The 27,383-nt window shown below is 36.8% G+C and overlaps 5 protein-coding genes across 7 annotated transcripts; 2 read left to right on the top strand and 3 right to left on the bottom strand.

Annotated features, from left to right (window-relative positions):
• Positions 1 to 1,965: 1,965 nt before the first annotated feature.
• Positions 1,966 to 5,345, bottom strand: LOC124308491 (uncharacterized). Its single transcript, XM_046771244.1, has 7 exons — positions 5,052 to 5,345; positions 4,653 to 4,921; positions 4,146 to 4,346; positions 3,790 to 4,036; positions 3,594 to 3,668; positions 2,666 to 2,755; positions 1,966 to 2,588 (listed from the first exon to the last, which is right to left on the bottom strand). Exons 1-7 carry the CDS (start codon positions 5,214 to 5,216, stop codon positions 2,490 to 2,492), a joined length of 1,146 nt encoding a protein of 381 aa, XP_046627200.1. The 5' UTR covers positions 5,217 to 5,345; the 3' UTR covers positions 1,966 to 2,489.
• Positions 5,346 to 6,170: 825 nt separating this feature from the next.
• LOC124309467 (putative gustatory receptor 28b) lies at positions 6,171 to 8,724 on the top strand. Its single transcript, XM_046773132.1, has 7 exons — positions 6,171 to 6,482; positions 6,708 to 6,979; positions 7,076 to 7,276; positions 7,613 to 7,862; positions 7,957 to 8,028; positions 8,277 to 8,366; positions 8,437 to 8,724. The coding sequence occupies exons 1-7, from the start codon at positions 6,171 to 6,173 to the stop codon at positions 8,536 to 8,538; spliced, it is 1,299 nt and encodes a 432-aa protein (XP_046629088.1). The 3' UTR covers positions 8,539 to 8,724.
• A 1,699-nt stretch (positions 8,725 to 10,423) lies between these two features.
• Positions 10,424 to 12,742, bottom strand: LOC124308488 (putative gustatory receptor 28b). Of its 3 annotated transcripts, none has more exons than XR_006909003.1 (6): positions 12,679 to 12,742; positions 12,296 to 12,545; positions 11,980 to 12,051; positions 11,516 to 11,605; positions 11,250 to 11,433; positions 10,424 to 11,010 (listed from the first exon to the last, which is right to left on the bottom strand). XR_006909003.1 is itself a non-coding variant. In XM_046771240.1 (5 exons), exons 1-5 carry the CDS (start codon positions 12,693 to 12,695, stop codon positions 11,311 to 11,313), a joined length of 552 nt encoding a protein of 183 aa, XP_046627196.1. In that variant the 5' UTR covers positions 12,696 to 12,742; the 3' UTR covers positions 11,214 to 11,310. The 3 variants fall into 3 exon arrangements, 1 of the variants encoding a protein (XP_046627196.1); XR_006909004.1 differs by lacking the exon at positions 10,424 to 11,010 and adding an exon at positions 11,174 to 11,186; XM_046771240.1 differs by lacking the exon at positions 10,424 to 11,010 and having other exon boundaries at positions 11,214 to 11,433.
• Positions 12,743 to 12,932: 190 nt separating this feature from the next.
• Positions 12,933 to 13,673, bottom strand: LOC124309466 (uncharacterized). Its single transcript, XM_046773131.1, has 2 exons — positions 13,283 to 13,673; positions 12,933 to 13,214 (listed from the first exon to the last, which is right to left on the bottom strand). The coding sequence occupies exons 1-2, from the start codon at positions 13,598 to 13,600 to the stop codon at positions 12,933 to 12,935; spliced, it is 600 nt and encodes a 199-aa protein (XP_046629087.1). The 5' UTR covers positions 13,601 to 13,673.
• A 6,032-nt stretch (positions 13,674 to 19,705) lies between these two features.
• On the top strand, positions 19,706 to 22,780 carry LOC124308419 (gustatory receptor for sugar taste 43a-like). The gene is made up of 7 exons (XM_046771126.1): positions 19,706 to 20,074; positions 20,271 to 20,548; positions 20,651 to 20,845; positions 21,049 to 21,298; positions 21,421 to 21,492; positions 22,265 to 22,354; positions 22,448 to 22,780. The coding sequence occupies exons 1-7, from the start codon at positions 19,760 to 19,762 to the stop codon at positions 22,499 to 22,501; spliced, it is 1,254 nt and encodes a 417-aa protein (XP_046627082.1). The 5' UTR covers positions 19,706 to 19,759; the 3' UTR covers positions 22,502 to 22,780.
• The last annotated feature ends 4,603 nt before the right edge of the window (positions 22,781 to 27,383 follow it).

Here is a 27,383-nt window from a genome sequence, read left to right as displayed (position 1 = left end):
GTCAAGCACGTTGCGAACGTGAATGAGTCTGTTCATGCAGGTAAGAAATCGAAGATTTGTGTAACAATTGTTACCGCCATGCCACGTGACAAGAGGAATCCCAGGGAAAAACCGGTAACCTAACACATGCAAACTCACCAACGCTGCTGAGAAATGAAAAAGTTACTCCGAAGTCTCTGCTGTGAAAAACAAAATAGAACACTTCAATTAATATTGTCAATTGGCTTTCAGTTTTCAAATTAATAATTACTGTTGTCTAGTTTCATATATATGCATTGCATGTTATGCAAGAACAAAAGTTCGACTTTAAATGTACCACCTTGGATTATCAATCAATAATTAAAATAAGTATTGTTACCTCGACTAGCGACTCTGGGCTGCTCCACGCTTTTACACGTAGTATTTCTTGTAGCATCTCAGGGTTATTGGTGAAGCGACGCACTTTTTACACAATACAGATTTTCACTAATCTCTTACAATCCACAAAATCAGCACCGCAATAACGCTAGCACTCGATACTATACTCACTTTTTGGGCTGTAGCTGTCTGTTTGAACCGACTGAATAAACTTGCTAACAATGCAATTGCGCATTTACTGAAAATCAGCGAAAAAAATAATAAAATTGACACTCCACGCATAGAGACAAATATAGACATCACTGAAATCTGAAGTTACACAAAACAATGAAAATTCGTACACAAAATTCACCTTCAATGTTCGCACGATGTTTTTATTTCGATAACTCGGTTTTTCTTCAGACTACACGCTGCTCCTCGTCTATTATTCACCAATGAGTATGGTGGAAATACACTGATCGAACAACGCGACACCACCTGAACAACGCGGTCTGAATGTTGAACCGATACTAACAGCACGCAATTTCGCTCCGACTGCTCAGAAACGACTGATGCTGCACGGCGCTCGGAGGAAACTTTAAATCAGTTCTCTGAAGAACGGAAGATAATAATTCTCCCGCCCTCTTTGTCGCTCTTCACATGGAGTGGGGGTAGCTGTACGCGCCTGCCTAGCTGTTTTTCTCCTCTGTAGAATTATCATCAGCTGTCCTTTAGAGAACCGATTCGAATCCGTTCACGGGACGCTTACACCGTTGCTTACGCTCTGTTTTATATATCTCTATGGTTTCAGCGGCCGAGTGAAAACACCGCGTAAGCTACGTACAACGCGATCAATCTGTAGAGCATAGCCGTAACAATATGCGACATCAGACGAAGTATGATTTCTCTGACCAATTACGGATATTTCTTGAAAGGGATTTTCACAGCTTTTCAATTTCATTACGACAACGGTTATGTTACCAACGTATTGCACGCGATCAGTGTTAGTTATGAAGAAGTTCTTTTATCGACGTGGTCAGCTGCTTGGTTGATAAAACGTGAAACTGCTAATACCCCCAAACCCGGCTAGACCCAGCGAACTGTTACGCAAAATAACCCAGGTTATCAGTCTTTATACCTATATCCTCAGTCGACGAGACAGTTTCACTGATTCATCCACCACAATCGCCAATAGTTAACCTGGGTTTCACATCATTCAATTGGAAAATAGAGTAGCGAGCATCTGTCTAACGTATGTTTTTATTTTGCGATCTTGGAGATAACGTAGCGAAAACAAAACAAACGCTTGTTGGGGGTATATCAGGATAGAAATATAGGTTAGTTTATTGTACCCATAAAAAATACGGAAGCTTACAACAATTACTGGTATTAGTTAATTAGTAATATGTATATCATTTTACCGAGACATTTTGTGAAAATATTACATTGGCGATTAAATACTGGGTAAATCTGCCTGCTGTATTTGTGCAACTCAGAGTACACTCGGGGACAATGAATCTGACACGGCTAATTTTATACACTAGACAGTTACGTTGGCAGCACAGAGAAACCTACAGCGCCATAGTCGGCCGAGCGCAAAACCAACTCATTCTCAATAAATATAACATAACCCATGACCGTCGAATCTAACCTTAGAATATGTGTCAATCTAACAAGTCATTATCCCCGCGGTATTGTTAGGGTTTTTTTTGTGGCTGATCACGAATCTGAAGTTCTAATTTGATAGTTTCTAAATCCAAGGTGGCGGATCCAATATGGCGGATGTAAATTCAAAAAAACTATCATAATTTGATGCTTCTGGCCGAAACTTGTTACCCCGGGGGTTTTTGGGGTTGTACGAAGTAACAAAGATCATTTGAAGTTATAAATAAACTGTGATAAGGCTAGGACATGGAAATTTGTGAGGGGGGAACGCTGAGCATTCCACTGTGACTGAACGGGTTTAATTGCATTCTTAATTCCTGAGATGCAGACGTATTTCGCTAAAATGTGTCCTTAATTGCATAAGCTGATTCGCCATATCTTAAACTGCTCATTCAACATTTTCATGACATGATCCGGTGAATGATAAGCCTTTTGATGAACTAGTTCTCTTATTTAATTACGCGATGAAGCCGTTTTCTCAACCCTAGTTACTTTTGTTGTATGTCTGCAACGTCGAGAGTCTTGCGATCATAAATACTTCCCATTTGAATTAAAATGACAAGAAAAGTGGTCACTGACCCGATGATCTGAAATTATAAAGTGATTAAAATCTGAATAAAAAAAACCTGCAGTAAACAGAAAAAATCAGGAATTTCATTCTCACACCACGAATCAGCTGATAATCCAGTACGAAGAAGCCATTCGCTGTAAAGCAGAGGGGATTTTGCAGCAGCTGAAGAGTAAAGATGTTGATCTGTAAAACGGATAAAAGAAGCATGTTGTTAATTCCATAATGATTTTTCAAGGGTATAGTTTCAATTGATTTCTATATGGGTATTATCCACGTGGAATCCACATTTTATACAGTCAGTCTCTCTTGAGCTATGCAGAATTCACGAAAAATTTCTATTCTACTACGGTTTGGGAATGAACATGGGATTTCCAAAATTATGGGAAGAGATTCCCATGCGCATTCCATGGAATTTGGGAAGTTTCCATAGACTTTGCAGAAATTTGAAAGAGAATCTCTATGAATATTCCACTGAACTGTTAAAATTTTTATGGGACAGTCCTTTGCAAGACCTATATGGCGTTTTTGTTCTTATCGAGCCTTGAGAATTTTTTTGTCAGAGCTCAATCTATGTGAGATTGTCGTATTGATACCATTAACCCTTTGAATATTATCTAGAGAGTTTTTATGGGATTTCAATTGGAAGAGTTATGGAAATTGTATGGGATCCGAAGATTTTCATTAAAAATTTGTACAAAATTTTAGTGATTTCCAACAAACGTCAGGAGTTTTCGTGGCCACTGAATATCGACATGTGGTATCTATATTGTTTTCTGAATTGTTACAGGGTTCTATGAATATTGTTATAGAAATTATATGAGAATTATATGCAATTTTTTATCGGGCTTTTATTGAAAAGTTTTTTATTAAAGCTCAACCTGTATTATCGAAACTTTGTATTGTTTTACGAATCTCGATATGGTTTGAAGCATTGTCATCGAAATTCTAAGGAGTTTTAGGTCGATGATTGCATGAAAAACTTGTTTTAAAAGGTTTTTCTGTAATGTTCACTACATTTTACCTCATCCCGTATATTTCCATTGTGGATTTCCATTGGGTCTAGTAATTCCTGAATCAATACTCCAGTCCGCATAGCCTTAAACATGATTTTTGGTATTATTAAGATCTGACTAAGTCAATAATATTATTATGATGTAGAGATGATTCACATTTTCACCAGATCGATACTTTTATGTTCTTAAAGCTGTATCACATACCTCGTTGCTCGTTTTTGCGCAGCTATCAACGATGAGAAAAATTTTGAAGCTGTAAAATGCGGCCCACAAAAAACAGGTTATGCCACCCATCACATCGTAGAATGTAATTGAAGTTACGGCAACGCAGTAAGATACGTAGAGTAGTCCGACTGTTATGCAGAAAGATAATGTTACTGAAATGAGAATCAGGATTTCGGAACCCTTGTGCAATTCTCTCGCCATGTTGCAAAGATCTCGATGTATTTTTCTGAACATGAAAATCATACGTTTTATTTTAATACAGTTACAAACAACATGATTAACCGTTTTCAATTTCGGTAAGCACTTTTGCGTAATGCGGATTTTTTCATGTCAACCTCATTTCTCTTATAAGGTGCAGCAGCCACTTGTTGTCTGCAAGCTTGTAGCTCCTTAAGTTGCCATGGATTTCATTTAATATCGAGGAATGGCGGGGAAATAGATTTTCCGACTCCACATTATGCTGTGTGTCAAAATTTTTCTGCAAATCCGATTCTTCTAAGTGGTAATTCAGGCGTTGGAATCTGTTGTGAAAATATCTACACAGAAAGTGGAAACGAAAAATCGTTGCAATGGCACTGATGGACTGCTAATCTGCACCAAACTAAATCCATAGTAAATATAAAGGTTTATATCGAAAGTAACAAGTTTTTCGATCTTTGTCGAAATTCAAACAACAGTTTCAACATTGAGCTGTGTACAATAAATGCACTCCGCTGATTCTAATATACCTACGTCAATGAATTGCACTCTCACTGGTGAAAAATTTGGAAATTACGTCATCATATATATAAATTATTATTGCGAAAAGAACTAAAGTTAATGGTTGATAATTATCAATTTACCTAATGCCGCTTATGTAGCTGGAGTCAATGACGTAATCGAAAATCAACAAATGATGCGCACATATCAGGAGATTCTCCCGCTCAAATTTGCTGGGTATGTCAAGCGCAGTGTAACGTAAATCCAAAACTATAATGGTAACGACCAAGATTAAAGCGATGCTGTTTCTGACAAGTTGATCCTTTAAAATTAATTTATAATCACTAGAGATTCCGAACATCAGAAGTCGGTCATTCGTATCCTGGAGCTTGCGAAGGCTGTTTCTAGTACGCTGAAAGTAGAAACCGAAGGGAATAACAACTTTCAACAACAAAAATAAATACATATATAAATAAATAAATTTAAAAACATGTGAATTATTTCTTGCCAGCGCGTGAATTGAAGTTATAAAGTCGTATTACCTTTGAACCAGACTGTGATAGAGACATGACAACTATCATGAAGCCAATTTGAAAATACATGAACATTCGGCAGTTTTGGGCTGCAATTTTTGACCCCATGAGCACCGTTAATCCTGGTATGTTAGCTAGCTCGATAAAACACAGAAAAAAAATTATATTTATCATCCCCAACGTGGCTGATAATATGGGTCGCGGTTTGCCCGAAGGATACTCAAACACACCAATTCCAAATATGAAATTGATGCAACGGGTTGGCAAAAATGCATGACTCAAATTTTTTATCGCCGGTAACTTCATTATACCGAAAGACTGAATCCGAATGTAAGCACGATTGAATGAACGCTGTGCGAGAAAAGCATTGCGAAGATACCATTTCAATTCAAATTAATTGCAAGCAATTATCGATGTTTGCAGCCTTGAATTGTGGCGATAATTTATTCTATACTTTCATCGTCGTAGTTTCTACATCAGATAAGGCATGACTGGGCTGATTCCCATAATTATAATTGCATCATTTTGTAATTATATGATCGTAGTAAGCTGATTTGAATATATTGATTTCTTTAAAGAAAATATACATTCTGCAAATTATACGTCCCATTATATATCGTAAAATTAAATATAATTCTTAACATGCAACGATCAAATCACGTCTTAACCAACTGAGTTTTTTCTTCGTTGTGTCTCAGGAATTATATATGTTGATTTCCATAAGTACCACTCGGATTAATAATTCACTCCCAAAGCATTATCTATGGCTTTATCAAATCATTTTTCGTAATGGTATAAAGCAATAACTGCTGAACTTTCTTTCGATCAATTATACGCCATACATTAATCGATTTCGTACGCTATTAGGCAAGGTAACGAGTATTTGATCATTATTCCTCAACTATATATACCTTCTACGTATACATTTTTAAAGATGCGAACTTAAGCTAAGTTATTGAATTCCTCATCGCGATTACTCCGCAGTTATTTTACGGAACACTTTCTGAAGTGAGAACACTGAAGCTATTACGTAGTTTTTGATCACGTGTAAAAAAACCACATACCTATTGAAACGGGAATAAAAATCCATTACTCAAGATTAAGAAAATCGGCGGAGATTAGAAAACAATGTTCTTCACCGAACCAACAAACTTTTACGAAGCTATCAAACCACTCAGTTACTTCAACTGGTTCGTAGGTTTAGGCGTTTTCCGAAAGCCGAATCAAAGCAACCTGTCGTTTTTGTACATGCGACTACAGATGGTGATTTTTAATCTGATAAACTGGACTATGGTTTACACTGGTTTAATCATAGTCATGCAAACTGAAGATACTATCAACGATGGGCCACCAATGGCTCGAACAATGTACCGAGTACTGATTTGTGCTAATTCTTGTCTCGTCGTTCTCGCTCCTCTTTCAGCGTGGCTCCAGCTAAAGGTGATTCGGATGACGATACGAATGAACGAACGTCTAAACCTATACAATCACTGCGATTTATCAACCGATTATTTGCTTATTCATCCCTACCTTCAACGTACAATAAAATACGTCTGGGTAGTCGATACCTGGAACCTGAATTTTTACACTCGTATCTAGACCCAAAATACATATTCGTAGTAATGTTCGGTTCTACGTTTCACGAATCTCAATTTACACCCGTAGGAAGTGAAGCGTGTAATAATACAGATGGAAAGTTTGGATGTCACGTTGCAAACTACCCTTGGGATTAAAACCAATTACAAAGGAATCTACATTCGTCTAAATTGTGAAGTAATTGTCGGCGTTCTATTCATGTTCGCCGTCAGCATTGTGGATTTTCTCGTGAGCCCGAGTTATGGTCAGTCACTGATGACTGTTCTGAGTGTTTCGGCAACACAGCATCAACCAATAATAGCTATTTTTTTGCTGGGTTTGAACTTCTGCACCTCCTTAAGGTATCAATCTTACAATGTTTACTTTAGAACGAACGTTGTCGTCATGACGTCGTATTCCTCACTGTACTCACGTCATTTTACCATACCACTGTGTAGATACGTGAAAAGCAAATTTCGAGATTTGAATAACGGTCTGCAGGAATTGGCAGCTGGACAATCTGCCACTTCTTGCTATTCTAGTGAAAAACTATTTGTCACATCTCAGAATATTGCGAACACCATACCCATAGGTGGGATTAAAAAGGTGCAAGTTAAAAGCTTGAAAAACGACCAGCTTCGATCACTACGAGAGATTCGGTGAGTAAAATTCTTTCTAGTTGAGCTTCTACGGATCATGAATATTACCATAAGAGCAATGAGGCCATTCGACTACCGGTGTCAACTGCTAATTCGTATCACTTGTTACGAGGCTGAAGTTAGTAACGTCAACGCAACGAAACACCAGGTAGAAAATCATTATTGCTCAATTTTAGAATTACTTCCATGAAGTTGGCCTCTCAAAATAAGAGTATGTTTTGTTTGTCATGGTTTACTAAATTTCGGACGTTGCTAAAGGTGTGATGTAACGATTTCTTCTAAACATGCATCGTTAAAGTAACGTTATTAACCGTTTCCTCATTACTTATTCCCCAGAAAAATTCACTGGGAGCTGAGCAAGTTGGCTATAAAGATAAACAGCGTGTACGGGGTACAAAACTTAATCACCATGGGATTGTCATTTGTAATGATCACTGGATTACTGTACACTATTTACTGTACAGTTATGTGGGAAAGTGCAACAATCGAAACGTTCCGGAACATAATCCCGTCGACGACGTGGGCTATCATTTACGCTTTTCAAATTGTGATTATCAGTCATTCATGTTGGAGCACCACCAACGAGGTAATATGAATAGGCAAACCGCACTCAGGTATACTTACCAATATCCGTATTGACATAGTGTCGTGACTGTCAAATGTTTGCCCTATGAGTCCAGGCTCAGCGAACTGGAGAAGTTATCTATGAATTCTTCATACCAAAACTACAAGATGAAAATATGCAGAAAGAGGTAATATGCAGAAGGAGAATAAGTGTTTTACACACGCAATATACTGATACCCATGCTTGTATGTGGGTTATTTCAAGACAACTACCAGACGATTAGAACTAAACTAGTTGTTCCTTTTGTGGAAATGATTAATTGAACTTTTATAACCATAAGGATACGCGATTGTTGGGTATAGTTTGGATCCACATCATTGAGCGCCATCAGCTCCTTTCGGTTATCATTTAGTATTGTTTCATCTTTGTGAACAGATTCAAGAATTTTCAGTACAGATGCTTCAGAATCCGGTACGGTTCAATGCCTGCGGATTCTTCGATATGGATTACACTTATATTCAAGGTGTAAGTATCATTAATTGTTAGAGGGTGCACATTCTCGGGATATATTCATTCTCTGATCCTTTATTGTCAGGTGATTGGATCGGTGACGACATACCTAGTAATCCTCATCCAGATGAGTCAGCTATCGCAATCCAGTACTTCCAATCCACCTGCAAACGAAACTGGAGGTTGAGAAAATTAATGTCTACAATTTAATACTATCAACTTATAGCTGATTACTTCCACTTGTTACATCCGTTATTGAGTATCGATCTTAGTTGGGTTCTTTCGCTCTTAAATTAGTTACAACTGAAGGTTTGTTGTGATTCGATATGATCTTGATTTAGTCGGAATGTTGTAGGATATTGATTGATGGTTAATGTTCGTTGAAATGTGGCTTATTCAATTGAAGATTGTATTGTAATAAAATTGAATGCAAGATCTGGAAATGTGTATGAAGAAAGAGTTGGTTCGAGAGATGGTTGGAAAGTGATTAGTGTATCTAAGGGGAGATGTTCAGAGAAGGTATGAGAGAAGTAAGGGATTGCACATAGCTAAGTTGGTATATTTCAGCTACGTGCGAGTCCGAAGAGACCTGAAAGTCAGAGGGACAAGACGAGAAGTAAATATATGAGATACAAGTATCAGGCAGGGACACTGCTGGATGTAACACACTACGGAATTTACACCTTTCATAAATCATACCCATGAACTACTGTCTTCAAGTATGATACCATGATACGGCATTGACAATCATCCAGAATTTGACTATAAATAAACTATTCAGCATAATGTAGAATGGATCATCACGTCTGGAAAGTAAAGGCTTTGATTTGTAAAATATAAAAATGAACATATCGTTGAATGATACGTCAAATCGTGTTTCACATCACAATTTCATAATGGCCAGCCTCGATTAATGCACATGCACGCGCGGAAAGTTTCTTTTGTGATAAGTAGGTAATTCCTTCTTTACCGATTACCGGTAAACCTGATGCTATGGGAACTGACAATGTATAAACTAACTTGCTTTCATTACAACGAAACGTTTTACTGGTGATCCTAATTGTTTCCTTCAATAATTGTCTCGTAAATGAAAATATGACGAAATCTATCATGAAATTACAATTCTACTATTCAGGCTGGTTAAGTACTGTTCTGAGAGAGGATGGGAGAGTACAAATAAATCACTCCTTACTGACCTCGATTGTGGTTGTTAGTATATTTCATACGCGTAACTACGATACATACGCCTCACTCTACAGTCCGCCATTTACTCAGCGTTGCCAACCTATCAGACGAATATTTATTCACATGATACCGCAACAATTCTTTATATTTCTTATTTAGATAGCTCCACAATAATTCTTCAGATGTCTTAATGATGCCACAATAGTTCTTCATATTTTTCGCTTTATACATGGACAACTTTCCTAGAAATATATGATGATAATTACCAGACGAGGCAACACAGACAGATTTATTTTTAATATTTAGGACCCCCAAAATTTCAAATACAGGAAGAAAAGGTTGAGTTTGCTCGGTCGGTAAAGGGAAGAGTACTACATGATCTTAAGTTCCGAATTACAGGATAGAATTATTATGTATCAAGTATACGAATAACGGATACAGCTTCGGTCTATTCCATTAATCACGATAAATTCATTTCTGTTAATTACAGATTCAAAAATTTGCCATACAGATGCTACAAAATCCCGTGAGGTTTACTGCCTGTGAATTTTTCACTATAGATTACGCATACATTCGACATTTGAGTCAGTGAATCCGTTATCCTCTCGCAAATGCGTTTTTCTTATTTCTTTCTGATCTGCTTCTCGTTTTACAGGTGATTGGCTCAATAACTACTTCTTTAGTAATTCTCGTCCCAAATGAGTCAGCATTCGCAATCCGGTACCTTGAATTCTATCCCTATCAACGAAGCTAAAAGTTGAGCAAATCTTTATTCGGTTGGCAAAATTAAAGTTCAATTTCTTAAGAGAATATTTTCTACGGAGTTTGCTTCTGTTACGTAATCATTTCCATACCTAAAAAAATTGTATTGAAACGTTCGTTCGCATCATTTTTTCAAAATTTACTGTGCCCTGAACTTTTTCCCCATTCCGATATAATATTATGCAATGTATCTGAAACATTTCAAACTTTTCCTTGGTGTGATATTGTAGCGTTGGATAAGAAACAAGTTTCAGTCGATTGATTTAGAAGTGAAAAATTTTCTTGTGTATCTTTTATATTCTGGCAAACAAAACTATAATTTTCATGATATTCATTGATTTTACGCGGTACTTTATATCCTACAGTGCTGATAGAAAAATCAGTGGATATTACATCACTATTTATATTTATTTCTGGGTTTTCAAATATATACACAGAAGTCACAATGTTGCGATAACCGCATTGTGTTACGAATATGTTAGAAACTCATTTGCTGTTAGGCTAAGCAAACTACGTGAAAAAGAAAAATCATGGTTTATATAGTAAAACTCAAATGAATCAAGGTTGATTCTATCGAAGGAATTAGTTTAGTTATTAATGTTTTATTAATCACGTTATTAACTTGAATTATTGAAAAGAACAGACCTTTTTTTTTTCTTAATGGTATGACAATTTTAGTAGTCCAATCCCGATGGATGACGGCTGAAATCATCTGAAATTATACGTAAATCGATACTTACTTTACAGAAAACCTTGAAAATATTTTGAATGAAGTTTTTTTAAAATATTTCCCAGTAAAGCACAAGCTTATTAATTATAACACGCGATGAACATGTATACAAAATTTTTACGACGAGCTAAAAATATATAAAAATAATGCTTTCGGTACTGTAAAGGAGATGTTGCTGTGATCAAATTCGGCTTCATTGATTTCAATCACAGGTTCGGTACCTTCAAATCACCATTTCTTTTTCGCAATCCAAGTCTGCTAATCTGTTCTTCACTATGACTTTCATTGTACTTTATTCTTCTGCTCAACTTCCGGTGTCATAGCAGAATGATTCGAGGCCTGGATCTTTGGTGCCTCCGTCATCTGAATGAGGATTATCAGATAGGTTGTTATATATCCGATCACCTAACGCGCAAGGAGCAGACAATCAATGAATTCCAGAAGTCCCCGATGCCCTCGCATGAATACGATTCTGGGTAATACTTACAGCTTGAATAAATGTATAATTCATAATGAAGAATCCGCAGACATCAAACTGTACGGGATTCTGAAGTATCTGCACTGAAAACTCTTGAATCTGCGGAAAGAATTATTAAAGGTTAAGGTCATGTAGGCATCCTACCCTTACCGACCGAGAAAACTCAGCCCTTTTCATCCTGTGTTAAGTAAGCAAACGAATTGAAAGGGTTCAAATTTCGAGGGTGCATCGCTCTTTTGTAGTGGAATTCAAGAAAGTTACTCATATCCGGAAAATCGTGATCGTTCGTTTGTTTATTTAATATAGATAAAAAAAGGGTCACTTTACTCGGTTAGTAAGTGCATTAAAATTTTCTCCCCCTTCGCATGAGCTAAGATTACGGTGCCTACATTATATTCACAAGCTGTCCACCTATAGAATTTGAAGTTTAAAAAGCTCGAATGAGCTTTGTCTATAGATCCGCGTACATTTACCTTCGTTTGAAGTTCCTGATCTTGTGCACATGGTTTCATGAGACCATAAATAACTTCTCCAGTTCTTTGAGCCTGAAATTCGAATCAAATATTTCAATGGTTAAACACTGTGGTTGTGAAATATCTTTTCTACTCTCGTAACGATTTTCAAAAGTCAAACTGTCTCCAATTAAAGTTATGCAGTACTCCTGTCCTTACCGACTGAGTAAAGTTTTTTTTTCAAGTGAATTTGCTCGGTCGGTAAATGTAGGAGTACCACATGACCTCAATTAGTGCGGGTAAGGTAGGACGCCGTGGTTCAACTACTCCTCGTTACCTCGTTGCTGGCGCGCCCGCACGAGTGGTTAATCACCCAAATTTTGTAAATGTAAATGGTCGTCCATGCAAGCGGCTGGATTATTGCTGTAAGATTGTTAAACATCTCATCTTCCAGCATGTATGCGACGTAAATGGTATACAGCAATCCCGTTGTCACAATAACCGATATTACCATAAACAGCAGGTTTTGTACTCCGAATACGACGTTTATGTTATTAGCCAGCTTACAGAGTTCCCAGTGAGCTTTTCTAATTATAAAATTTCGCAATCAAGGAGACACAAATCATTCAACTATCTTCGTAATCAATTGATTCTTTCAAAGTGCGAACTCTACAAGGTTGCATGATACAAATCACTAGGAAAAAAACATAGATTATTTACCCGATTTCTTTTAGCATATAACGCTGGCTATCAGCTGAGCTGTGTGTTTGGATGTTACCTTCTCTGTACCATTGTATTGCGTTTGTAATATTGTGCGAAATAATCGATTGCATTTTCCTGGATTGAGGTATGTTAGGCTGTCGAGCCAAACCCTGCAGACTGTCGTTCAAGTCTCGAAATTTTTCTTCCACATATCTGCACAGCAGGCGTTCAGTACGATAATTATGATATCATTTTTATGATTCAGTATTTCACTAGACATACGTTACGCAGGTACAGAAGTTCAAGTCGAGTAAAAACATGACGAGGATTGGTTGATGCACAGCTGCTGACACACAGTAATTCCTGAATAGTGAACGATGGTCCGCCAAGCTCCAACTGAGATCGTAAATAGCCATGGTAAACATGGCTAAAACCACTATGATCAATCGGCTATTTACATAAACGTGAATTTTTCTGTAATCGTGCTTAAGCCCAAGTTTGTATTTGAAGATATCGTCCAAAATCATCATCTGACGTAAAGACTCCTTCGCCTTCTGCATGCACGAACCAGCATTAATCAATTACTGGAAAATTGGTTTAGCGCGTCATTGGAATAATTTACCTTGCTTCTGTGCCACACGAGGAAAGGAGCGATGGTGACAATGCCAGCATTTATGCAGTGAAATACTCGATAAGTATTCCTACGATTCATTGACTGGCCATCATTGTTGAAATCTGTAGTATCTTGTAGCAATTCATCCAAACCCACATAAATCGTAATCCAGTTTGTAAGATTAATCATCACTGTTTGTAATAGAATATAGAAGTATGGTATAACTGTTTTCTCTGGATGTAGAAAGATGCCCAAACCCATAAACCAGTTGATGTAAAAGAGCGGTTTGAAAGCCTCGCACAAGCTTTTCGGTGCTGAGAAAAACATTATTTTTCAATGTCGGTGATCTTAAGACGGTTTTAGATTACTGTTCACTCGATCTTCAACCAATTTCTTTGACCCGAAATAATTTATACTTTCCTCTATTTCGTCAAACGCCACATAGAGTCACTAGTGTTAATATTGGCTTCAGAAAAAGTACCAAAAAGCAATTGACTAATAAACATCATAAAGACCTGAATATTTGATGTCACGCTCATATCTTTACAGAAATCTATAATCTACGTAAGCGAACAGCAGTTGCGCATAGCATAGGCACAATAACCATTATCTTTACAACAGCGGTGTGTGGAATCAATCATCAACACAAACGCTCTATAGAAATCAATGGGAACAAGTAGGTGTAAGTGAATATATTGCTGATACATTTTCTTGTTGATCGTAAATTGTTCATTATTATTTTTCCCGGATTTTGTGATACTGAAACAGAATTCCCTATCACACGTCCAGGAACATCGTGTATTAAAAATTTCTGATAGTACGACGGAAATGCACTCCAAGTATGGGATGTTCCGTGCATAATGAGTACGTTATTCAATGTGGCACGCGGACCAAAAGGCTACGAAGTTTTTCGGGTGACTTTCAGGAATTTAGAAGGCTTTTCAAGTTTTTGAGAGTTTGCCACGTCAGACGATCCTCTATATTGTTATCAAAGTACAATCTTTACCCATGTAATGAAATAATTTCTTTCTCTTCGAAAAACGCAATATTTCTATCGTAATTTCGCTGCTACTGGTCCTTTGCTAACTTTGATGTCGTTTTTGCGATTCTGAGGGTTTAATTAGTCCAGAATGAATCACACAAATTGATTCTGAGGCGAAAAATGTTTTGCCAACTAAAGTGAGGTTAACCTTACTGTTACATAGGTCGTATATGTCACTAGATTCCGGGGCTTCTGAGATTATTAATAATTCTGTGATTCCGTTCTGTTCCTTGTTCTAATCTGTTCTTTACAATGTCTAGTTGTAAATCTGCTCTCTTTAATTTCTGATTCAATTCTGTATAACAACTAAATCTCTTCTGACCTCTCTGCTCTGCATCAGGGTTAAATAGATGAACAGGTAGGACAGGTTTCAAAGGGATTACTTGTTCCGAGCATGGCTGAAATTCCTATCTCTGAAGTTAGAATTGCGTAGCTAGCACTTTTCAGTAATCCGGATTTTTTAATGGCCGAGGCTCGACTTTATCGCTGATTCGTATCATCAAGGAATGTAGGACCCGTTTGTAATGTGGGTGACGAAGAGTTTAAAGATGGACTATTTCAGTGGTCTTAGTCCTACCAAAAAATGCTGCAGTTGTACCAGCGCAGGGCTAAATCGATGATAAACAGATCGTTTGATATTGTCCTTCCACAGAAATATAAGAAATCTGAAGATGCTTTGCACTAATTCCAGAAACGCAACTATATGCTTAACAATGTATGTACACCAAACAAACCAGATTGCCTAAACTAGTATGTGACCTCCCATTATCACGAATAGTTTCAAGTACAAGTTGAACCTGACAGAGTGTGAAGGAGACAATTACTTTCCTTATCTACTCCGTAGAATACTTCGACTGGCAGACAATATTACTGACTCTGATTCTTAAAATGAGGTAAATTTGATTGAAAAATTCAACTCACCATTATTCGGCATTATTTGTGTATCTGCTTATCCCGTTTGTCAGATAATCTGTTTCCTTGTTTGACGTCTGATCCTCACCGCGGTCGAGGAGTAGATGTACAAGTTGCAAGCGAAAAAAGCTGTTACCGTTATCGAACAACTACTCCTTATAAACTGGAATCCTATAAGAAGCATGAAAAAATGACTGACCTGTTCTGAATGATATCTGAAAAAAAATGTTGCTTACCAAAGTCAGTAATTTTGAAAACTTACGCGACGTGTGTTTCATAAATGTTGACACGCAATTCAGAATGAGTTCAGAAAAGCTAACGTAGACAGCGGGACTGACTCATGCGTAAATCGGGTACCACATGTACTTTTGCTTTTCACGTTCCTCCGTATGCTGGCTAATCGATCGTAACCCCCTAAAAGACCAGAAATCCGATTCTGGATCAGATATCAACCTATTCCGAAGTCCGTGAATATAAATTTTCAATCACTAACATCCACAACTTACCGAAATACTTGGCAGATATTGTAACTCAACACTTTCAGCCAAAGTATGCAACTCCCCGCAAAGTATCGTGTCAGACTTATTGAAATTTAAAAGGCGAGTTCATGAAACATACTCCATACAGGAACATGATGATTCCTCAAGTTCAAAAATCTAGGAATCAAATTATAATTTTGAATGCTGATATTACAGAATAAACCACTCAAGGTCGCGTAAGGTTTTGACTCATTGTCAGTTGTAGCAAGGACCATCAGCACCCCGACGTATACGCCAACGTAGGTGGCAATGTAACCGCGAAATATCTTTCCATTAGGATTGCGAAAGTCTGGTACGGTCGTGTAGCCGATGAAGATGATCATCATGATCAAAATGGCAAGCATCACGAACAATATGTTGGATGGGGTTCTGGCCACCAATGAGTAACACACTTTAACCTGATACTCTGACTGAAAAGTGCACGGATCTTTTTCAACTAGGCGAGAATTTTGGCCCGGCTCGTTCAGTACATCGCTGTCGTTTTCGAGGGATTCTCTGATTCTGGGAAAAGAGAAGTTAGTCACATATTGTTCGCAACTATTGTGGACTCGAGCCTTTTTCAATGAACAGCAGATCGAGAAGAGAGTTTCAACACTTCCATTTTCGAGTAACCTCCGTGGAACTTCTCGGAAAGAAATACTAACCCGACTTGACGCAGTAAAAGAGGATTTGGCGTTTCTTGTGTCAAGTTGAACGTGACAAATGATCACACTGCTTGTCTGGAGCCGTCAGCACCGGTTATAACAAACCAAAAAATCACCACGACGGAGATTATGAAGAAACCTCAAGCCACGAACATGTTGCATAACGGTTGTAAACCAACTGATAAAAAGCTTGGAATTGAAATTATTCCCTGCCAACTGTTGCGGTATCTGCATTCCGTTTCGCGATATCTTGGCTTAGAAGTAATCCAATGTCGTGATTATCGCAAAACGGATACTGCAGTAAAAACACATTTTATACAACGCGAGCATATTTTACACGTTTTTTCATGCGTTCTCTTCATACACGAAGTACCCGTTTCTATGACGGTAGAGTAAGTCTGCGAATGCGCATGTGCGGAGTAGAGAGAAGACCAATTTTATATCCTAGTAGTTAGAGGTGGTCTTTTTTATACCGCGGCCATGCCCTGTCCCATAAAAATCTGACATTACGCGACCCTAACCTATATTTCGTGCTTCGTGAAAAAGTACATAATACACTCTTGTTATGTAAAGAATCGTCTGCAACAAGGAGGCAACGGACTTTTCGCCTCGCGTATTTTCAATATTCATCACCGGCTCACTTACTCATATTGCAAACTTACGCTTGGCACGAAGACCGAGCTTGCTCCTTGTTACATAATATAATATTTTTCTCAGATGCGAAGCTCGATATACTTTTACCGCAACAGTGATGATAAATTTTCTTTTCACGTCTCTATTTTTGATAACCCCAGAAATAACCGCGATAAGGTAACAAGAACCTATCCTCTGTACATATACATGTATAATTGTATATATATATCGACTTTCGCATGTAAGGAAAAAATGTGTTTTACCGCAGCAACCGTTTTGCGATAATAATGAGATGTGGATTATTTTCACTTCAAGATATCGCACACGGAATCTTGTTATATGTATACCGGGTGTCCCATTTTAATCTTACATCTAAATTATCTCGAAAAATATTGCTCTGATCAAATTTTGTTTGAAACAAAAGTTTTAGAGTTCAAAGAGGGACGTTCAAAAAAAATTTTGTTGAAGGTCCCAAATTTACAATAGCGACGCTACGATGGCTGACATGGTTTTTTTTAAGGGAAACCTAACTTTTTTTTATGACAAAACAATGCATTGCATTAAAACTAACAACTTTTGTAAGAAACATTTTTCGATTCAGATTGTGGTTTTCATGTTGGAACTCCATTTTTGACTATTTAGCGCTGTCCGGAAGGTACCATACAAAACCCAAACAAACCCAAACAAACCCAAACAAACCCAAACAAACCCAAACAAACCCAAACAAACCGAAACAAACCCAAACAAACCCAAACAAACCCAAACAAACCTAAACAAACCTAAACAAAAGTGTGCATGCATCTGTGTGTGCGTGTCTGAGGTTGCACGATTGTGGGCATGTTTGTTTTTTTTCGCGAAGAAAGAAATGCTTATCGCACGATAAGAAAGTCAGACTTCCCCGGAATGCAAACAAACATGCCCACAATCGTGCAACCTCAGACACGCACACACAGATGCATGCACACTTTTGTTTAGGTTTGTTTGGGTTTGTTTGGGTTTGTTTGGGTTTGTTTGGGTTCGTTTGGGTTTGTTTGGGTTTGTTTGGGTTTTGTATGGTACCTTCCGGACAGCGCTAAATAGTCAAAAATGGAGTTCCAACATGAAAACCACAATCTGAATCGAAAAATGTTTCTTACAAAAGCTGTTAGTTTCAATGCAATGCATTGTTTTGTCATAAAAAAAAGTTAGGTTTCCCTTAAAAAAAACCATGTCAGCCATCGTAGCGTCGCTATTGTAAATTTGGGACCTTCAACAAAAATTTTTTTGAACGTCCCCCTTTGAACTCTAAAACTTTTGTTTCAAACAAAATTTGATCAGAGCAATATTTTTCGAGATAATTTAGATGTAAGATTAAAATGGGACACCCGGTAGATATGTAGGGTGAGTTAAATACCTTAAATTCCTCGAGTGTCAAATTTGACAATCCACAACGGTGGACCTAGCATGGCGGACAAAATTTCATGTAATTTGTAAGTAATAAATTTTGTAAGTAATTGTAAGGATTGACTCAAAAAATCGTGTAGCAAAATCTTGTCCTTGATTTTTTAGTCATAAAGATTCATTTCAATAATCTCAAATACCCTGAATTGAATGTCGATCATTGGATTCCACACTCATATTCAACTATTTCAATAATTTTAAAGTGAAAGTTTTTTTCTGTTATATTCAATAAATTTAAAAATATTATTTTAACTATTTGGATCCACTATTTTTAATTTTGATGATTAGATTTCGAATTCATAATTAACGAAGCCAGAAACCCCTCTCCTCAGATTTAGGTCAGGCTTCTCTCGTAGGAATCGTCTATAATTAAAAATCAAACGAACTCACCTGCAAGTGTAGCTGGATTGGAATTATATGAGCGTCTCATTCAAGAGGATTACATTGGTAGTGGCAGCGCTACTTTTCACTAGATTATGCCACGTTTCAAAGAGTAAAAAAAAGACACGAGCTGCTCTCTCAGTATCCGCAATTCTGCCATTCTTCGTATTTTAGAGCTATCTTTAATTCGTAGAAAAACAAAGACTAATTTGAGGTGGAATGTAATCATATCGAACGAGAACCAGTGTACCAATTAGGTGTGCAAAATATCTAATTTTAAACTTTCCCTGTTTCAAGTATAACTGTTAATTTGCGAATTGGTTCTTCTTTTCAGGTATTAATTTGACTGCCAGTCGTAAAGAATCTATCATGATTCCCCGATATTAATTGAATTGGCACGCGGAGAGAAAAGTTACTAGGTTTTTTTTAAGTTCTTTGAATAATTAAAAAGACATTTGTGCTTTTTAAAAATTCGTAATACGAGATATCATTCCCTAGTTTTATCTAAGTACAAACTTCACCCATTTAATCAGTTAATAGCTATGCCAGCGTTTTTCTCTTCCTCTCTGACGGGCATAGGTGATTAGATATGCTTAGGAATTTTACGACAGCAGCCAAGAAAAAAAATGGGCATTTCATTACCATTATATACATCAAGCTACGTACCTATGGATGGTTGCCATCAAACACAAAGGCGATAAAATATTCACCTCTCCATTATGGTGATTGCGTAGTAATGTTTATTTTCGAAAGTAGTTGTAACTGTAACTGATAAATACGTGACGGCCAACCAGTCGTGGCAACAGTAGATTGTTTTCAAGTGTAGGAATTAAGTCGGTTTGAACCAGCGGTAAAATAATCCAATTGGGTACCAGCAGATTATCGTCGTTAAAAGATGCGGACGTTCTTCTCAGAGCCAAAAACTTTACGGGAAGCTATCAAGCCCTTGGTTTATTTAAACTGGCTCTTGGGATTGGGCATTTTTCGACAACCGAATCACACTGCCTTCATGCATTTTGCTATGCAATTACATACTGTTATTGCTAATACGATGAGGCTAATCATCACTTACATAGGTATGGCTGTCGCACTACAAAAGCTAGATTACGGAAACATGTCCCCAATGTCTATCATGATGTATAAGACACTTATGTGGATAAGTTCCTGCATCGTAGTGAGTACACCACTGTTAGTATGGATCCGAAAAAAGGTGATAAATATTTTTATCTAACTTTCGTTTTACTTTCCACCAAAGTTTGCATTTTGGCTTAATTGATTTTCGTTGTTCTTTCATTTGTATTTATAAATTACCGTTGCCTTTGACATGCAATCTTTTATCGAAACTTAGAGACAAATTTAATTTGTTTATGTGAATAATTATTACTTATCTATACATATTCGTGTAGTCGTGTAGAGGGTGTTTGCAAGGGATGACTGCCTTAGAAGATCTGTTTCAATCTACTCTTGGAATTGAAAACAATTATAAAAAATTACACACTCGTATAAATGTCCGATCGATCATCGGTGTCTTAATCGGGTCCATAGTGAGCATTTCGGACCAGGCCATGAACCCAGACAGGTTTCAGGGGCCGTTAAATATATGGGATTTCTTTATTTTCGCGGCTGTACATCAACCAACACTCATTATCATTTTATTGGACCTCATCTTCTGCGTATCGATAGAGTAGGTATAGTTATCACATCAGACTACTCTGAAGAAAAGCTTATGTCCAATGGACGTACAATTTTGAGTGTATGAAGTGTGTTTTTTTTTTCTGTTGTTCAGGTGTGTCAGAGAAAAATTTCGAAGCTTGAACGACAGTCTACTCAAATTGGCAAGACAGACTGCCACCTTGTCCTCTAATGAAAGCCTGTCAATTGCTGTTCGAGTTAATGTTAATACCACACCAAGGAATGGAAGGGAAAGAAAGCCACTTCAGAGCATGACGACCAAACAGTATTACTTTTTACGGAAAATCCGGTGAATGACAACCTAACTACATATTTTGTTCAATCGGTGTTCTGAAAACTCTTTTTCCGTTCTTAGGAAAGGCGTAAATTTATAGAGTAATTGAGGTGTTTGAAGTAATTATCTGTTGATCCTAAACATGAACTACAGAAGTTTCATGTCGCAATATAAACATCTTTGACTTAGAGGCCTTGTTACTAATCAAATATTTACAGAAAAGCTCACTGGGAACTCTGCAAACTTGCAAAACAGATTAACGACACTTTCGGACTACAAAATTTGATGTTTATGGGAATATCGTTCGTCATGATTACAGGATTATTATACACCATTTATAGTGCTTATACATGGCACAATTCGACACGATACAAAACTTTTGAAATAACTACAGCCACCGTGTGGGTGGCCGTTTTCACGTCACATATTTGGATGATTTGTCACTTATGCTGTAGTACCAGCAATGAGGTAATTCATGATCTGTTCGTCGACTTCCAAAGGAAAAAAAAATTATATGTAGCGTTATGAATTATATTTTGATTGAAAGACTTGATACGACCTACATTGAAATGTCCAATTCCTATTTTCAGGCTCAACGGACTAGAGAAATTCTTTGTGAATTTTCAACAGCAAATATTAATGACGCAGAACTTCAGACCGAGGTGTGTGAAATTTCCTGTGACATAATAGGACTGGTTCTGGACACAAGTCCCTACATTACCGACACAGCCCGGTCGCAAAACTTTCCCCGGTTATTTCCCACAGGGAGATAAAGTTTTGCTGCCGAACTATGTCGATAATGTTGGGATTTGTTTCCAGATCGGCCTTATTGTGCTACTACTGCCCTTTGTGTAAATACAACTAGGGACCTTGCTCAATCAGGAAATCAATTTTTCTGTATTCCTCAATGCGTTTCGATACTTCTCTGGATCTTCTGAAATCTTTGAAATCTATTGAATTCTATTAAAATCACTGAAATTTTCCTTTCTAAAAATCCTTTGTAATCCTATAAAGTCTTTTCAAATCCTTTGAACTCTCTGAAATTCCTGGAATCTTTTGAAGTCTTCTGAAATCACGTGATATCTCTTGCAATCTTTTGAAACTTGTTGAAATCTTTAAAATCGGTTGAAATCTCTGAAATTTTCTTTTAAAAAGAATCCTATGAAATCCCATGAAGTCTTTTGCAATCTGTTAAAATCTTTTAAAATCGTTCGAAATCTTTTGGAATCCCTGAAATCTTTCAAATTCTGTTACAATTCTGCTCGTATTTTTACTAAACGTCTGTAACTGTTGTGCAATTGATAACATTCTGCGTTCTCGAATTAAGTTAGTGTTCATTATGCTAGATTACAACCATTCAGCATTGTTGTGATCTACATATTTCAGGATCATTTGTTCTATCCGTTTCTTTAATCAGTCTGTCTTTGTGCCAAGGTCGACAAATTCGCAGTACAGACGTCTCAGAATCCCGTCAAATTTGACGCCTGCGGTTTCTTTTACATGGATTACACGTTTGTTCAAAGCGTAAGTACAAGGTTTGACTTGACCGACCGTAAAATTAGTAAAAATACTTTGCACACTTTGGAATTGATACACTGTTTCCTTGTTGTTTTGCAGGTAATTGGGTCGATAACGACATATCTTGTAATCCTTATCCAGATGAGTGGATGATCGTAAATAGCACTGGAAGATCAGCGACTGAGTGATACTTACGAAAAACTTCGCACATTGAACATCAGTCAATCGGCAAATGAGATCTTCGGTTACACAAAATATAAAAATTCGTCACAAGTAACGGTTTCAAAATTCTAATTTATCATTTAAGTTAATTGATGAACGTTGTACATTAGGGTGCGCCAAAAGAATTTTTTTTTTTCAAAAGCACATCAAAAGTTCGCAGAACATCTCTTATGGTATATCTCATCGAAATATGAGGTCTTGATATTGATATTTAGAGGTGCTTATTTTATTTTTTTCCATTTTCCATTTAAATAACGATGAAAGGAAATTAGAAAATTTTTGAATTTTGTTCTTTTAAATGGCTTGACTAAAAAACTATCTGTATACAAATTCTTATAGAAAATTTCACGCTTTATAAAAAAGTACTGATAGAGAATTTTCCTAACTCTAACCGATTAAGAGATATTCGCATATGACTCAATGTTTATGGGCGAATATCTCATAATCGGTTAGAGTTAGGAAAATTTTACCTCAGCCTTTTTTATAGAGCGTGAAATTTCCAATGAGAATCTGTGTTTATATCGTTCGCAAGTGAAGCTGTTTACGGGAAAAAAAATTCAACATTATTACGGTCTTCTTTATGTGTTATAACATATTTAAATGGAAAGTGGAAAAAACAAAATAGGCACATCTAAATATCAATATTAAGAGCTTTTATTTAGATAAGATATACTATTAGAAATGCTGTAATAAAATTTTCATGGGAGTTTGAAAAAAAGAATTATTTTTTTTTGGAACACCCTATTGTACATACATCACAAAGCTGGAGAGGTATAGAGTTGATCAGATGATACAGTGATACAGCATGGATGTATCATGCATTAACAAAAACGCGTTCAATTCCGGATGGAAATACTGCAACAAATAGTCAAATAATCACCCATTATTGATTACGATTTCTCTGCACGACGTACAGTCCGTACAGCAGCGTTCAAAAATATTTTGACAACGATAGTAATTGTTACAAACAAATATAAAATACGAAAATCAATAAAATTTTTTAATTAAAGAAGTTCAATGTTCTACATCATTTTATAAAATTAACTCTCATTTGGTAAAAAATAAAGTTAAAATAAAGACAAATAATAAAAATGATGGATCGCAATAATGATGAATTTCATATTGTCAATACACTTTCGAGTGCTACAGTATACGGGGCATTCCACGACAAATTAGACGCCCGCGTAACTCATCCTCTTCGATTTTAATCATTTGTTAACATGATGTTCACACCGACCCAAAAAATCCTCTGAATCTTTTTTATATTTTTTTGGTGACCGGTGAAATTTGAAAAAAATCAAAAAACCAATTCCAAAAACACCATTTTTCAAAAATTTTTTAAAATTCGCACAAATTCTATAATATGAAATGTGATTTTTAAGCACCACACGGTAACAGGATTTCGATGTTTACTATTTTTTCGTAGCTTCTTAGTTTTTCCATGGCGTAATTGAATTTTTTTTTTTTTTGTTTTTTTTATGACATCCCCCAGATCCTATAATGGATCACGAATTCATGAAAATAATGTAACTCCACCATCTATTTACATCGAGACATACAAAAAAAAAATGCAGAAACAATTCCGAGATTGAAAAACGGAAAACTTGCGAAAAAAATTCTAAATATTGAGATCCTATTATAGTGTGGTGCTTAAAAATCAGATTTCAAATGATAGAATCATTGTGAATTTTTTAAGATTTTCAAAATGGCGTTTTTGTAATTTGATTTGCGATTTTGTATAAATTTGACCAGTGGTTAAAAAAATCTGAAAAAATTCCCAAAGCCCTTTCAGGTTGGTAAGAACATCATACTAAAAAATGATCAGAATCGAAGAAGGTGAGGTTCGTGGGCTGCTAATTTGACATGGCATGCCCCATGTATATATTTACAACACGACATCTAAGCATTGTTTGCTAGTAAAGCTTGCAAAAAGTGAGCTTAAATTGTTAGGATCTATACCTTCAACTATGTACACAATTTTTACACTAGACAGTTATGTTGGCAACACGGAGAAACCTACAGCGCCATAGACGGCCAAGCGCGAAACAAACTCAATCTCAATAAACATTACATAACCCATGATCGTCGAATCTAACCTTAGAATACCGCCGGGATAAAGACTTGTTGGATTGACTTGTGTGACTTGTTTACTGAGATTAAGTTTGTTTCGAGCTCGGCCTATTATGGCGCTGTAGGTTTCTCCGTGCTGCCAACATAACTGTCTATTGTAACAAATTAGACATCTCATTGTTCCCAAGTATACCTACAAGGCTGCGCGAGAAGTACACCAAAAGCCTTTACGTGTCGCAAACTTGTCTGCCTGGCGCCTAATCACTCATTCAGCTACCACGAACATAGCAGTGACTGATCAAGAAACAATTACTGAACGTTACATCGACCGAAAACATCGAATGTTGACTAGCTCATACGACGGACTGCGACGCGATATGCCGGCGAAATCGAGGATGGCTTTCCAATTCCGAACCAAGAAGGCTGGAGACAGGAGAACGAACTCGGGTGGTGGGGGTAGTCCCATATATGACCGCCGCCTGGCGTCGCTGTTAACCGTAGCGTACATGCGCAGTTTGGTACTGCGCAGTTCAGTAATTATGCGCAGTATCGAATTGCGCATGTACGCTACGGTTAGCAGCGAGGCCAGGCGGCGGTCATGTATGGGCCCACCTCAAACCCACATTACAATAGGAGTTCGGTTGCCTGTTCTCTAGCCTTCTTGTTCTGAACCATCGCACACCGTCAGGAGACTTCAGAGAGAGGCTTTCGATATTACGATCCTCGAGTGCAACTCCATTATTGACAGACAGCGCACAAGGCGTACAGCAGCGAAAGAGAATCGGAGTGAAATCTTCCTCTTGAAGCACCATATAGCCCGCACTTAAATAGTACCGCCAAAATCAGAATTTCCAAAGAGCACTTTAGCCTATCACGATACTGTTATGAACAAAGATTAAGGAAGTTTTAACGGCGTTACGCAGCTAATCCAAATTCGGATGCGTTGCGTGTCTGTTTAGCATATTAGGTCTTTCAGAGTTTGCAACGTCGCGTCATGTTATTGTGAACGCTTTGTAAATATATTCACTCTATATACTTCCAAGATCTGCCATATGGTATAAAATCTATTTTTTTTATACATAACCGAAAAGTCATTCTAAAACAATCATTTCATGTTTTACGCGTGTGATGCGCTGTTGCCACGTTACAACGTGTTATGACCTACACAGTTGGATACAACCTCAGCATGTATACAATTTTTTTAAATCCTTTCCCCAATATCACAGAAGTGATGAATGATTGAAAAATATCTTTATCAATTATTATTAGACTTGCATCTACTGCTAAAAAATATTTCAAGGGAATTTCAATGCCGCTTCATTACAAATTTAATTAATAACTTCAATTCTCGTCCATTCCTCCATAAGAATAAGTATAAAATGAACAAAGACATATTTGCTTATATCTCATAAACAATCCCATGAATCGATAAAAGATTTTAATTTGCTGATTGAATTAACTTAATCTAATAAATTGCCAAATTTTGGTAAAAACTTAATGTTAATTCTCGTATGTTTAGAACTTTCTTAAGGTCATGTAGAACTCCTACCTTTACGGACCGAGCAAACTCGCCCTTTTTCTTCCTATATTAAATTCTCACGATAGCTCATTTTATTCCCCATTCTTTCCGAGATTGCACAAAATATCTCAGCTATAGATTCATGAATATACAAAGAAACCAAACAGTACTCAAAAATCGTGAATTCAAACCGTAAAATACATATGGCATAATCGGAATTACGAACTGAGTCCGGAACGTCAAGATCTAGGACGTAGAGGATCTGATGCGCGAAACTTACGGAGCACGATTCTTGCATGATTTTCACTGTTGACGAATATCGATCGATGACGCAATCTCGAGAGAAAGAATTTTCGATGACGTCAAAATTTTATTTTCTGTACATCCAACCCGAAATTGTGATTTCGAACTATAATACTACGTATTATAATACTACGCATATGAACTATGTCTTAAAAATCCATGCAATATTATTAAAATTATAACTGACCACCAGCTGAATTTTGCACGAATTAATGCAAATTTATGTCCGGATTGGTCGAATTTACGTTTTTCTTCTTACCATTTTGGTGAGCAAAAATTTTATTCATCGTTAGCCGGCCAGGTGATACTGATCTTGATAACGATGCTGATACGTGCCGATGGTTATCGAATCGACAAATTTCGCTTTGCATTAGAAGACTAGGTAACCATAAGAGGAAAAATTCATTGCAGGTGAATCATTAATATGTACTGGGAAACAATTTACAAGTCATTTGACTTGAAGGAAGTTCACTTCAGACAGAGGGCTTATTCGTTATTTCCTCCAATTTATCAGTTTCAGCGATTATCTAACATCACGTCACACGGTAGTGATATTTGTATCGTTTACGTGGCAGCGTTCTGTGAAGTAGAATTTAATAAAACGAATACACTTCTACTGAATTTAATGAAATCATTTACTACTGTGCCTCAAATATGAACACATTTTTAGCTCAAATGAAACTTTTCAGGCAAAGTAGAATAAATTCGGTGGTTGCGAAAGGTCAGTTTGAGGGAACAAACTTTTTCTGTAAACTCGTTTCAGTACATGCATCAGATAAAGTATCATATTTGAACACGAAAACGTCTAAAGGTAGCATAATGGTAACGAGGCATGAAGATCGCAACATTTAAAATGGACTCCTTTTTCTTAGACAGTATACTTAATACGTTGACTAAATATTCAAGTTTAACATTTGACTA

This window comes from Neodiprion virginianus, chromosome 7 (assembly GCF_021901495.1).
Source record: "Neodiprion virginianus isolate iyNeoVirg1 chromosome 7, iyNeoVirg1.1, whole genome shotgun sequence".
Lineage (NCBI taxonomy): Eukaryota > Metazoa > Arthropoda > Insecta > Hymenoptera > Diprionidae > Neodiprion > Neodiprion virginianus.
Note: the sequence above shows the minus strand (reverse complement) of the source record. Positions and strands in the feature narration are given on the sequence as shown.

Excerpts from the sequence above, each read along its gene's own strand:
- LOC124308491 (XM_046771244.1), bottom strand. The coding sequence starts at position 5,216 with ATGATAAATATAATTTTTTTTCTGTGTTTTATCGAGCTAGCTAACATA. Across the intron at positions 4,037-4,145 it reads CACCTTATAAGAGAAATGAG|AAAAATACATCGAGATCTTT; the intron begins GTTGACATGAAA and ends TTTCATGTTCAG. Across the intron at positions 2,589-2,665 it reads ATTATCAGCTGATTCGTGGT|ATCATCGGGTCAGTGACCAC; the intron begins GTGAGAATGAAA and ends TTATAATTTCAG.
- LOC124309467 (XM_046773132.1), top strand. The coding sequence starts at position 6,171 with ATGTTCTTCACCGAACCAACAAACTTTTACGAAGCTATCAAACCACTC. Across the intron at positions 6,980-7,075 it reads AACTTCTGCACCTCCTTAAG|ATACGTGAAAAGCAAATTTC; the intron begins GTATCAATCTTA and ends ACCACTGTGTAG. Across the intron at positions 7,863-7,956 it reads GTTGGAGCACCACCAACGAG|GCTCAGCGAACTGGAGAAGT; the intron begins GTAATATGAATA and ends CTATGAGTCCAG.
- LOC124308488 (XM_046771240.1), bottom strand. Across the intron at positions 11,606-11,979 it reads ATCAGGAACTTCAAACGAAG|ATTCAAGAGTTTTCAGTGCA; the intron begins GTAAATGTACGC and ends TTCTTTCCGCAG. Across the intron at positions 11,434-11,515 it reads ATTATACATTTATTCAAGCT|GTGATCGGATATATAACAAC; the intron begins GTAAGTATTACC and ends CTTGCGCGTTAG.
- LOC124309466 (XM_046773131.1), bottom strand. The coding sequence starts at position 13,600 with ATGTTTTTCTCAGCACCGAAAAGCTTGTGCGAGGCTTTCAAACCGCTC. Across the intron at positions 13,215-13,282 it reads TCGTGTGGCACAGAAGCAAG|AAGGCGAAGGAGTCTTTACG; the intron begins GTAAATTATTCC and ends TCGTGCATGCAG.
- LOC124308419 (XM_046771126.1), top strand. The coding sequence starts at position 19,760 with ATGCGGACGTTCTTCTCAGAGCCAAAAACTTTACGGGAAGCTATCAAG. Across the intron at positions 20,846-21,048 it reads TACTTTTTACGGAAAATCCG|AAAAGCTCACTGGGAACTCT; the intron begins GTGAATGACAAC and ends AAATATTTACAG. Across the intron at positions 22,355-22,447 it reads ATTACACGTTTGTTCAAAGC|GTAATTGGGTCGATAACGAC; the intron begins GTAAGTACAAGG and ends GTTGTTTTGCAG.